The 13,513-nt window shown below is 33.7% G+C and overlaps 1 protein-coding gene and 2 non-coding genes across 4 annotated transcripts; 2 read left to right on the top strand and 1 right to left on the bottom strand.

The window, feature by feature from the left end:
* Positions 1-1,150: 1,150 nt before the first annotated feature.
* LOC124542932 lies at positions 1,151-1,312 on the top strand. The gene has a single exon (XR_006967407.1). It is a non-coding gene; the product is annotated as a U1 spliceosomal RNA (small nuclear RNA).
* A 3,055-nt stretch (positions 1,313-4,367) lies between these two features.
* On the top strand, positions 4,368-4,529 carry LOC124542979. The gene has a single exon (XR_006967421.1). It is a non-coding gene; the product is annotated as a U1 spliceosomal RNA (small nuclear RNA).
* A 51-nt stretch (positions 4,530-4,580) lies between these two features.
* Positions 4,581-13,433, bottom strand: LOC124538600 (organic cation transporter protein-like). Of its 2 annotated transcripts, none has more exons than XM_047115725.1 (12): positions 13,324-13,433; positions 11,284-11,519; positions 10,868-11,051; positions 10,480-10,609; positions 9,750-9,878; positions 9,111-9,303; positions 8,508-8,613; positions 7,435-7,667; positions 6,917-6,996; positions 5,904-6,079; positions 5,365-5,519; positions 4,581-4,645 (listed from the first exon to the last, which is right to left on the bottom strand). In XM_047115725.1, exons 1-12 carry the CDS (start codon positions 13,348-13,350, stop codon positions 4,609-4,611), a joined length of 1,686 nt encoding a protein of 561 aa, XP_046971681.1. In that variant the 5' UTR covers positions 13,351-13,433; the 3' UTR covers positions 4,581-4,608. The 2 variants fall into 2 exon arrangements, with proteins under 2 accessions (XP_046971681.1, XP_046971673.1); XM_047115717.1 differs by lacking the exon at positions 13,324-13,433 and adding an exon at positions 11,924-12,031.
* Positions 13,434-13,513: the final 80 nt, after the last annotated feature.

The following is a 13,513-nucleotide window of genomic DNA, read 5'->3' as shown; positions in this document are numbered from 1 at the left end:
AAATCAAAATATGGTTCTTATAAGTTAAAATTATTAATAAATTACAATTACGTTAATTTTACTTAATTATTTCCTTGTTTTACCAGGCCGTTTAAATTAATATAACATTATTTATTTAATTAACTAGCACAAAATTGACATATAATATTATTTACTTGATATGAAACTAACCAAATATTTTGCAGACGTTTTCGTACAATATATTTTTATTGTAGAGATATTCCTTATTTTTTAATTTCCTAGCTTTATTATAGTTTACATAGTAATTAAAAACATTAAATGCTTAAATATAAACAAACAAGAACTAAAACTAGTTACTGTATAGATCTTGACCGCGTGGAATGGTGGCAAGATTGCTAGCAGCATCGCGTTGAATCGCAATTCCGATCCTCTGGGCAAAAAACGAATCCCAAGCCCTCCTGTCAGAAATGGAGGCAATGAGGCGAGGTGTTATACAAGGCAAGAGTGTTTTTACATTTATTTAATTACAACAGAGTGATGTCACTAATGGGCAGGAAGTAAGTTACTAATGCGAGTATCCGTGCACTATGCAGTTATTCATACTATCATCTCTCAATTATTATCAATATTAGATATGTAAATATTATATATTTATTGTGGATTCGGTTAATATTCGTTACGTTGCAAGGTATATAATTAAATCTAGTCATATCTATGTAATACTAAATTGTAATTACAAAACAGAAATAACTTCGCAGTTATACCTTTACCTTACCAGTTGATACCCTCTTTCTTATTAATGTCTTAACTTCACTATTGTTTTTTGAGCGATATTTATTTTTTTATAATAATTATTAAGTTCTATTAGAATTACAATTATAAATAAAATATTTCACTTTTTATGCCACAGTAATATAAGTAGTCGGTTCAATGACATATAAATTATCACGCTAATTAGATAAATTCAGTTGCAAATGTATATATTACTAGAAGCTTATGCTTACTCCTCGTAAGACTGTGAAGTTTGTTAAAAAGAAAGCTTTTTAACTGACTTCAAAAAAGGAGGACGTTCTCAATTTGACTGTATTATATTTTATTTAACTAGATGGTTACATCCACTAGTACTTTACATCGCGCTAACGGAATTCATTTCGCTAAGCATAAGTAGTCAGGAATCGATGTCCAAAGCATACTTACCTGGCGTAGGGGACACCGTGATCATGAAGGCGGTTCCCCCAGAGCGAGGTTCCACCATTGCACTGCGGTGGGGTTGACCTCTGCGATTATCCCTAATGCGGATAACTCGGACGCGTAATTTTTGGTAGTGGGGACTGCGTTCGCGCTATCCCCCCATAAATTCTTTAAATATTCAAATTCTAAAGCTCTCAGAACATGGAACGTCAAATCGTAATTCGTAAAACCTCATAAATACAATACATCTTAAAACTTTAAGTAACAACAACAACAGCCTGTAAATTCCAACTGCTGGGCTAAAGGCCTCCTCTCCCTTAGAGGAGAAGGTTTGGAACATATTCCACCACGCTGTTCCAATGCGGGTGGTGGAATACACACGTGGCAGAATTTCTATGAAATTTGTCACATGCAGGTTTCCTCACGATGTTTTCCTTCACCGCTGAGGTCGAAATGAATTATAAAGACAAATTAAGCACATGAATGAGAGGTGAAGAGGTGCTTGCCTGGGCTTGAACCCGCAATCATCGGTTAAGATGCACGCGTTCTAACCATTGGGCCACCTCGACTCTCTTTAAGTAACGTTTTAGTTCAAAGCTCTCACGAGTTTTTGTCACATTAGTAACCGACTTTTATATATAAGTATTAAGTACGTTTGTATATGAAAAATATATTAGTAATTAGCTATTCGGTTTGATACGGATTTCAATCTATATCTATTAATGTGTCTGCCTACAAAACTAATTTCTTGACATAATTATTGACTCATCATTAAAAAACTTAAACTTAGGAACTCTTAGAAATATGCATACAATAAACCTAAACATAGCGAGTATACATATAGTCTATTCCAATCGAAAAAGTAATACAGATAAGCAAACAGAGATTAGATTGCATGGTATTTTCTAACTTAGCGACATTCTGCACTACTAACAGTTATTGGTTAAAATAAATTTAATGCATACAACACTATACCAATTAACTACATATATCTTATATTTATATTTTACCTCCAAAGTACTGATTACAGCTTCGTTGACGTAACTCAATTTTTTCACAAATCCATACACAATATTTTGTACTATATTTAAGCTCTTAACCAAGGATATCGCGTCAATTCGATATCACATGCTGTTTATTTGGCTTTTGTCGTATTCTGTTTGGATTAGGTGGACTATACTTATTACTAGTATACAATTTTCTCCTGTTCTCTGTTAGCAATTGATTAATATTTTTATTGGTGTCTATTCTATGTCTATATTTATAAGTTAGGAACTTTTTAGTGTTCCATAACTTATTAAACTTCTTAAACAATATTCATAAAACTAGTACCAGATGCAGTCCACTTCGAAGGAGGTTTTAATACATAGCAGAAAACATCTTGCTAACGATTTTGCTTGTTATATATTGACGACTCTAGGTAGAGTCACGAAATTATAAGAATGCATTTTAGACTTTTTTATCGGCAAATAAATCGGCATATTTTATTTTCAGTTTCAACAAGTTTTAATTAAAGTTAAGTAAAAGTTGTTTAACATGTATTTAGTTAAACACTGATTGGTCTTTTTCTATCCTCGCTTATTTGATATTTAAAATAAATAGAGACAAAGCATTGGCTATTGTTTAACAAATGACCCGCTGAACAACGATTAAAAATAACGTCATAAGTTCATAAAGGAGTATTACGTAGAGTATTTATTTCTTTAATCATAAGGTATAAAGTTCTTTGAACAAATAGCTATTTTTTCATTTATTTAAATTTTTGAATGTTACGCACAGTTGAAGTTCTAATAAAGTGTGTGAAGATAGAAATTGTCATTGTCGCATACATTCTTATCTCGTTATCTCTCATCACTCATCAGTAAAAAGTAGTAGTAGTCTAAAATGCATTCTTCTTATAATTTCATGACTCTACCTAGAGTCGTAAATATATAACAAGCAAAATCGTTAGCAGATGATTTATACTTTTAATACTTTTTGTTTGTACAGTAAAAATTTAATATCCCAGTATTTATTTTCACTCATATAATGTTACATTTTTAAATATAAAATACAAACATATAAAATATATTTAAAAATATAAAATACAGAGGCCAACCAGTGGCGGGGAACAGGGTCCAAGCCACCGGTGGTCAGGGCTCCAAAGAGAGGAACTTCCTCACAATACGAGCCGTGCCGAGGAGTACTGCCTTCTGCATCAGGCCCTTGACCCAGCTACATAACAAGAGCCTCTTAAGGTGTTGGTCGAGGCTCTTGGCCATTAGGCCATTCGCTGAAACAACTATCGGCACAATAACTGCTGTATCCACATCCCACATGTCGACAACCTCGTGAGCTAAGTCAAGATATTTTATTTGTTTATCTTTCTCAGCCTTCACGAGATTCTCGTCATGAGGGATGGTGATGTCAACAATTATCAGGCTTGTTGGCGACAACAGTCCTGTCAGTGATTATAGATCGGTCCCAGTACAGTGTGATATGACCATTCTCGAGAACTGGGTCGGGCACATACCTGTAGTATGGTACCTCTGATACCACAAGACCGTATCGAAGTGCAAGTTGTTGATGGATAATCTTGGCCACTTGATTATGTCTGTACAAATACTCTCCGTTAGCAAGACGAGAACAACCGGAAATAATATGTCTAAGGGATTCGCCCGGAGTGTGACACGCCCGACATATGTCCACCGTGCCATCCCTCACAATATACTTCCGGTAATTGTTCGTCATGATAACTTCGTCCATAATCGCACAGACAAAACCTTCGGTTTCACCAAATAGGTTACCGAACCGTAGCCAAGATACGGACGCCCTAAGTCCACATCGGGTCCATGAAGGGCCCGATAGAAGCGTCCGTGTAACTCCTTGCTCTTCCATACCTCCAGTAAAAATATTATTACAGAAACCAATTTACATTTTTTTTATTAAAATTAACTCGGTTCAATTAATTTGATTGTATTAAAACGAGTTAGAACATAAAATAAAATGTTGTTCCTAACAAATCCAATAATTATCAAATAAAAAATCCGCTCGGCTTTCTCAAATGTAAACATATTGCTTTCAAAGTGTTGATATGTACTCATTACAAGCCGGGCTTTTGGTGAGCTTTTGTTTAATGTTTCCATTTTAAACTAGATGGCGCCACTAGTACTTTACATCGCGCTAACGCAATTCATTTCGCTAAGCATAAGTAGTCAGGAATCGATGTCCAAAGCATACTTACCTGGCGTAGGGGACACCGTGATCATGAAGGCGGTTCCCCCAGAGCGAGGTTCCACCATTGCACTGCGGTGGGGTTGACCTCTGCGATTATCCCTAATGCGGATAACTCGGACGCGTAATTTTTGGTAGTGGGGACTGCGTACGCGCCGTCCCCCTTAAAACTAAGAGTATGAAATCGGTACAGTTAAATAAAAGTCACATAAATCTGATATAATGCTTTAATTTCACCCAATATCATCTACAGTCTGTTTTGTCGGCTGTACCCGTTTTCCTAAAAACACAAAAACGATTTTATTACACAATATAGGTACAAGTAGGATAAATAACAATCTACATAAACTGCCACCTCCATACCGTGACTGATCATTTAATCAGAACATTCAGGTTTTTATTTACATTTTTCCAAGAGAAACAAAGGATAGACTAAAATAACCTCATTAACAAACTGAAATTCGTAACGGATCCAAAACTATACCAGAAATAGTCACCTACAGCCACAAATTTGAACAAAAAAGTGGTAATTATCGCTAACAAGCTTTTTTTTGTTGGATTAAGTAAAAATCACCTTTTCAATGACAAATGCATGAAGCTGACCAGTGTACAAATTAACCGTGTCATTAGACATTACAGACTCGCGACATGGTCACCAAGGTTTATGCCTCGAAGTAAGTTATTCCAAAGCGCGAACAATATCGAAACATAAAAGAATAAAAACATTCGCAATACTATCAACATACATCTACTTTTTACAACTAACATAAATGGCTCAAAAGCATTGCATATTATACATTCTTAATGTTTTACAAAAACAAATATAGCAGTAAAAACATAATAATGTTCAAAAATCTTTAGAAATGTCTAAATATTGTACAGTTTTTCAACACAACTTAAATCTAAGAACTTTAACAAACATTATTAAAAGACATTCTTGGGTTTCTCACCGATTATCCAAGACCTGGATTAAGATAGACCTGGGTGCAACAGACTTACTTGGCGAAGCAGGTAGTAGAAGCGAGGGTCTCCCAGTTGTCCAAAGTCTGCGGCATGCGGCGGCCCTTCGTCTCGGGCAGCAACAGCGCCACGCAGGAAGCCACGATACCGATCACCCCCACTATAATTAGCGATAGACCTTCCCACACGCGATCCTGTAATCATGTCTGCTTAAAACAACTCGTCACAAATTTTGTTCATTTATAAGAAACTAGCGTCCCGGCTTTGCACGGGTATATAATATAACGTCGATATTTTTTCATTGCTTTTTCCGACTTGTTTAATAATTGTCGTTCTATTTCAACTTATTCGCACAAAAAACTTAATGAATTACATACGTAAACCTTTCTTACGTATCCCCCTGGCTATTAGTGAAAGCCGCATGAAAATCCGTTCAGTAGTTTTGGAGTTTATCTCGAGCATACAGACAGAGAGACGCGGCTGATGGACTTTGTAGTGGACTTTTACAATATGTAGTGACTAACAATACAGGTCAATATTCTGCGTAGCATCAGAGGTTATAAATAAAATAGACTGACAGAGTAAATGATGAAGGGAGAGATCATGACGGCGGCGAAGGCGCTGATGTGCACGAAGGAGGCGCCCGAGGCGCGCACGGGCGTGGGCAGCAGCTCGGGCGTCCACTGGATGACGGTGCCGTACGACATGTTGTTGAAGAAGCGCGCGCTCACCGCCAGCGCCACCGACGCCAAGCCTGCAACACAACACCTCGAGTCTCCAAGTCTCCTGAACGTATACTGCCAAGGACACGGATTTCAGACCACCGCAAATCTTTGTTCTATTATAGTTTATCATGTATCGCATAAGTTTTTGATGATTTTTTATCCCCGTATCCACTTTTTTCAAAAATGTAAGTTGTATAATAGTTACATTTTTAAAAATATTACATCCGCTCGTAAGATTTTTATTATTGTCCTCAAAAAAGAACCGATCGTTACTGTCACTTTTTTTATACCTACGGCGTTTTTATTTCTTCAGTGACTCGTGACCTTTCCCATGATAAGTTTTTGGTTGCTTTGATTATTTGGTTCCATGAGTGATTCCATATAATTAAAAAGTAAGAATCGAAGGAATCTTTTCGCTTTAAAACAGAACGGGACGATGTTTATTAAGAAGACTGCGCTTATAAGCCCTGTATTAGTTAGTATATTTAGTAGATAAAAAAACTTTAACCTTTATTAACCACTAGCTGTTACCCGCGGATGATTGGTATACAAAGCGGTCTTGCCTCTTTGTTTCCAAAAAGAAGTAATAACTAACAAAACAATTGTAGTAAATGACTTCTCTCTTAGACTCTAGACTATTTGTGTACCAAATTACAATTAAATTGGTCCAGTAGTTTTGGCGTGAAAGCGAGACAGACAGAGTTACTTTCGCATTTATAATTTTATTATGGAAGCATGGATTAAAAGCTCGCTAAGAAACAGAGTGCGTGAAGTGATAGATTTAATAATAATTACGCAACAAACGGATTAGCAGTATCGTATCTATAAATACATATATTTGTTTGAACATTGACGTTTAAACATACCTCGAGGAACGAAAGCGGCTGCCAAACACAAGACTCCAGCGATCATCATAGGAGCTGTGACGAACCAACGGCGGCCAACCCTTAAATTAAATATATAAGCATATATACATAAACAGTAAAATATATTTGAACAAATACGTAAACATTTAAAGATTTTATTGAACTGACTTTCAAATAATTTTACGAATAATACTTGCACACATTATTCAATATAAAAATTCCCATAATATATTCAGGTATCGATATTATCTCTGTTAAGTTATTCATTTTATTTTACTTAAATACGTAATCTTTATATCGGCTCTCCGCCATAGACGCTAGCTACTCGTAGGTACATAACTTTCGGGCGTATTGTGAAACAATAAATGTAGCTATCTTTTGATTGATCATAAATAAAGATTAAGGCGTAGACAGTTTTAGAACTTTTATATGTTTTGTTACATTTACAACAAGATAACCAAAAAATTACAAGAATTGATGATAAACTTATGAACAAAAACGTAGTCAAATGATCCAACCTGTCCAGTAACAGCACTAGGATGATGATGGACGGTATCTCCGTCGCTGACGTCACGGTGAACGTGACGAAGAAGTCGAGACCGAGGTTCTCAGACAACCTGATCACGTTATCGAACATCAGCGCCACGCCCATGAACGCGATGATCAGCAAAGTCACCATCACTCGCAGTGACGGCGTTTTGAATATCATCAAAACACTTTCCGTCTTCTCTTTTGTTTTGTTCGCTACCGCCTTTAAAATCATACGATAAATATATTTATAGTAATTCATTATCAAGAAAGAGCTGAGATGGCCCAGTGGTTAGAACGAGTGCATCTTTACCGATGATTTCGTGTTCAAACCCAGCCAAGCACCACCATATATATGTGCTTAATTTGTGTTTATAATTTATCTCACACTCGGCGGTGAAAGAAAACATCGTGAGGAAACCTGCATGTGTCTAATTTCATTGAAATTCTGCCACATGTTCATTCCATCAGCCCCCATTTGGAACAGCGAGGTGGAATATATTCCAAGCCCTCTCCTTAATGGGAGGAGGCCATTAGCCCACCAGTAGGAAATTTACGGCCTGTTACTTTACTTTTTTTTTACTTCAATTATTAAGAAGTAACAGACTTATTGTTTTACCGTTTCTCTATTTCGCAGAAGAATAATTATCAATAATGGGGTAAACCTATCATACTGGACGAATGTGGATTACTGAAGATACTTATTACGGATTTTTGTTCACAGGCAGTACCCAAACTTATACTGTTTTGAATATTGAGTATCTGATAAGTGAATTGTGTTGCGTATTCTAAACGACTTTAATATCATATGGAGCACAGGAGCTTCAAGTATTAAAGCCTGTGAACGTCAAAAACTAGACTAAGACATCCCACATTTTTTTCTTTACTATCGAGCTCGCGATTTATGTTATTATAAACACAAATTAAGTATCATCATCATCAAAATTCAGCTGGTTTGCCCGGATGAAACTCTTTAAATTCATAATGAACATAATTGAATAACTACCTACATTAATTAGTTTTAGTTCTGACAAATGAAAATGTTAACAAACAATAAACTCACAATAAAATTTTCTAACACATCGTCTGGTATATTCGATTTGTTAATTCTTTCAAATTTCTTTAAAACCTTTACCGCTTCATCTGTTTTACCTTTGCTTATCAACCATCTGAAAAAAAGAGAAAAAGCTTTAAACGATTCTTAAAGGATTATATTCAAATTATAAATTTAAAAATCGAATTAACAGCAGTTTATTTTTTATTTTATTTTTTCAAATTATATCTATATAAGTTGCTTATGACCGCAGTGGCCTTTAACAGTGTCAAAAAGCGAATATAGAGCAGGTTAACCGAATACTTTCACAATATCTGAAACAAACGCTAGCGCGATGCAAAGGACTACTAACGCCATCTCTTGAGTATAATACACACTCATTCTTTATAAAAGTAAATTGAGTGGTAAATTGTATGAAGGTATAATATTTCCAAAGGAATATATAAAATATTCTGATCCTGAAAGCATGAAAATTAAAAACAATTAAAGAATCTCAATTTCTTATAAAACAATTTTGATCAGATACATCGAAGACAATAGATAGTGATCACCTAACTCATTTGCATTACACCGTTTTAAAAAAAAAAAAGCAGGTTAATCAAAAATAATTACCTAGTACTTTCAGGCACTACGAATGGTGTTGCCAACGCAAACACCGCCGGCACGGACATCGCAACCGATATGAACTTCCAATCAGATATCCACAACGATATCCAAGGAAGCAACAAGCACCCGCCCCCAAAGTACATCGCGATCGAAGTGTTGGCCACTATGGAACGGTATTTTGTCCCCACGTATTCCAATACTTCAAAGAAAAGGAATTAGATTTAGAAATTTATTGACGATGTTGCATAATTGAATTTGTACTCCAATTTAGAACTGTTATTATTGCGATCTATTGTTAAGGTCCACTGTAATTAACTAGACATCAAAATTGATTGTTAATTAAAAAATAAACAAATGATTATATCTCATTAAAATTAAAACTATTTTAAAGGGAAGGGTCGTTTCTGTCCAATGAAATAAAAACTAATTGTTTTTTTCTAAACTATAGTAGTGAAACCAAATTTTCGGTAAAAAACTTTAAGCGCCATTATCCATCATATTTTGTACTGTTACGGATGTTTCAATTAGGACGGTAGTGTTTCGAACAATTAAATACAATGTTATTTTTGAATTTAGCAAAAATATCTAAGAATATGAAAGTTGTAACGAAATATGCTTACTATAAGATATTATAAAGGCACTCACCGAGAATGTACATCATTATAAAGCAGCTGTCGCATGACATTCCAACAATAAATCTACAGATTGCAAAGTCCCAGAAATCATGTGTAAATACAGTCGCAACACCTCCAGTAAATGCTAAGACATTAGCCACTGAAAATGATTCATAATGGTTATATTTACATACAATTATAAGCATTGTGGATATAATCAACTTCTTATAATCCCGCATTACGAGAAGTTGCATCAGTACTCAACAATTGAGAGCCTGTAATGGCTCATGTCTGAACAAATTAATCTTAACAGGGGATTTAATTTTAATTTGTGGTTTAATTAATGTTGTACTTAAAATATAGAGGATTGGGTCGTAAAAATGCGATTAATCGGGCAAATATCTGCCTCACATGTAACCACTGACATATCAGGAGTATAAGCTCCAAAAATTCTGCTTAAAAGAGAAGCCACCTTAGTCCATCAATAGGAGATTTATAAGTTGACAATAATTTTTGTTACATTTTCCTTTCCTGCAATTATTTTTTTTTCAGAAACCCGCTTACGTATAGCTGTCAAGTATAAAATATATTAATTAATCATACACAATGAGATTTTCCTCTTGTCCATTTTTTCATATTACTTTTTAACAATTTGACGATTGATTTTGTGCATAACAATTATCACATACATAGTAGATTAATATGTAACTAAAATTGGAATACGCAGTATTAATGTATGCTGTTTTTTTGTATTTACTCACATATAAGCACAGGTAGACGTCCATATTTATCAGCCAAGGTTCCGCATAAAATCCCACCGACGACGGATCCAAAAAAGGAAATCGTCTGTGACCAAGGCACTAGGCTCGCTTTGTCGCAAACCCATTCACGCTGTAACAATGAAATATAACAATTTTAAAAACGGGATTCATCGTATAAGAAAAGCTATTTAAATTCACATATTTGTCGTGCAAAATTCAAAACTGCTTCGTAGTGTACGTATAAATTTAATAGCAAACATTTCTAAAGATTCAGTATTGCTCTTTAATTAACTGAATTTAATTTATTTGTTGTTTCTTACTCTACATTTATTTCATATATGTGGATATTGATGTCCTTAATAAAAACAAATTATGTTTCCTTACTAACCTCGTTAACAATAGTTGAATATGGTATATCATCGAACAGGAACTCCCAACCATTCGTACAAGGAATGGTTGGAGTATTTGGATCTGGGGCTAACATCGTTTCCAAGACTTGCGTCCAATTAGCATCAAACATAAAACACTGATCGTACTCCGTATCCGATATTTTTGGTACAGACAGTGACCTCCTGAAATAATTCGTCACATCAAAATTTCAGCAATATTTCAAACAGAACTTGATATCATGGTTATCCAAAAAGTTTTTATATTTGTAGCTTAATATCAACAATAATCTAATCTGCTTAGAACTGTCATATAAAGTATAACGTATTACTTAACTTAACTTATTTCTTATACTTTAACATTTGTATGTATTTAACACAAAAAGGTTTTTGAAATATGTGGTTCTACCAGACAAACCTCAATTCCAAACTAAGTCCATCCAATTCCGGCACACGACACCAATGTTCCTGAGGAGTTGCCGTTATGAACATCTGCCCGAAGTACGCGAAGGACCACACCAGACCAAAAGGCATCATAATAACAAAAAGCAATCGTTGGTATAGACCAATTTCTCCGACATGTTTTATAACTATCTCTAATGCCGACCCTATATCGTCCTCGGAATCTTCTATACCCTCGGCTATTTCATGATCCTACAAAGTTTGAAATAAATAAAGCACTTTGCACATTATTATCACTAACACCTTTCCATATAATTTAACATCGACTAAATTTAGTTTTGCACTTTGTGCTTGTAGATACATTGGCGCATTACATGGCAAACTGGTACTGTAACTGGTACTGATACTACTTCCAAAATTAAAAAATGTCTGAAAAACTTTACTGACAGAAGTAAAATTGCTAATTAGAGGAACTTATTTTATGGTTTGAAGGATGAGTGAGTCGCTGTTACTTCAGACACGAGGGTCATCCCAACTCAGTTTCAATCAGCATTGAGTACTGCTTATAGTTTCCAACCACACCAAAATCTATGAGCCACTACCAACAAGTACCCCATTTCCTCGTCCTTGTGCAATAAAAAACAATAAATACTCACTGTAACTTTTTCTGTAATAATAGTACTTTTCGAATTCATTATTTATTTTTGATAAAACGAGCCACTCACATAATACACTCAAAACATACTAAATGTGTTGATTAGCACAAATCTAAAGAGATATCAGACCTATGCGTATCAATTATACCTGATTATATTTATGTAATAAAAAAATAATCAAGTCGGAAGTGCTTGGGGATTATTCCGTAATATTTAATTTTGGAAATGAATAGTTTATTTTCTTTTTTTCTTAAATAGTAGCAATTCACAATTTTAAGGAGTTAATAATATAACTACTTAACCTTCAAATTAGGCTTAAAAATAAGAGTGACGCCATTAGGCCATGAGTCAGGATTGAACCTACGACATTTCAAACTAGGCGGCCTAGGTTAACGTTGCGCTATGGGGCTTAAATTATATTAAATGAACTTAAATACCATATTTAAACATTTTTGTTTTTTTTTATATTAGAATCTACGATAATTCAAATTAAACAATAAAAACACATAAATCACATCTTTTATATACTAGAATTAATGGTTTTATATTTATTTTAATTAGAACTAATTAGAATAAGTACAGAATGTTTAACCATCGTGGAACGTCGCTCTCCGATTACAGAAGAAAAAGTCAAATTTAATTACAAGGCTAAAATCAATGCATTGTAAGGTTTTATTTTAGAAGTATAGTTAATATTATTTTCAAAGATACATAAAACAAAGCGGTATTAACAATTAACAATAGTTGAACATCTACTAGTCGTTAACGCCATTATGATAATAAGTTAATAACTCGGGTGAGTTGATGTTTTGTTGATAAAAGTTGGAAATTATAACCTTTTGGCAAATATATTAATTGTTAAAATTTAACTTATTTGTAAATAAATCATAAAATTTATTTCATATAATTTTAAAGGTATTATAAGCAATAAGATAAACTTGATAGTGCATAAATTAAAATTATCGAATCTACGATATAGCGATACGATACATTGATAAAAATTGGGATAAGGAATTGCTATAAATATTTCTCATCTGAAACGTGATCAATTACGAGTACTCTGATAATAACTTCTGTTTCGTTAATAAAAATTTTTTGTCAAATACCTCCTATATCTAATCAACAATTAAAATACCAATTAAAAAAAAATTGTAAGTTTTTTGTATTTATTAAACTCAAAGTATAGAGCAATGCTCCTTAAAAAATTAAAATAATAATTTTAACATAAAGATAAAACTAAAATGTATGTAATGCCTTCAAAATGTCGATGTGCCATTATTTCTGTTTTATATTAATTGCTCAAAGTATATACTACTATACAATACAAATACTATATTATAATAAATCGAATTATTGTATTTAATTTAAATTGTTTTATGACACTATAATTATTTACCCACGTTTTCTGTTTGTTTAGCATATCTCATTTTATAGTAAACACAGTTACATTCGTAGTAAAAACAAAACGCAACACGTTCAAACAATCCCGTTCGACATTCGAATTTATACAAATAAAATAAAAATCTTAAAAAAAATATATATATTATGAACTCTTAAAAGTGTTATGCAAACACTATTTCATTATACTTT

The sequence above is a fragment of the Vanessa cardui genome, chromosome 2, assembly GCF_905220365.1.
Source record: "Vanessa cardui chromosome 2, ilVanCard2.1, whole genome shotgun sequence".
Taxonomy (NCBI): domain Eukaryota; kingdom Metazoa; phylum Arthropoda; class Insecta; order Lepidoptera; family Nymphalidae; genus Vanessa; species Vanessa cardui.
The sequence above is the reverse complement of the archived record's forward strand: the minus strand, read 5'-3'. Positions and strand labels throughout refer to the sequence as shown.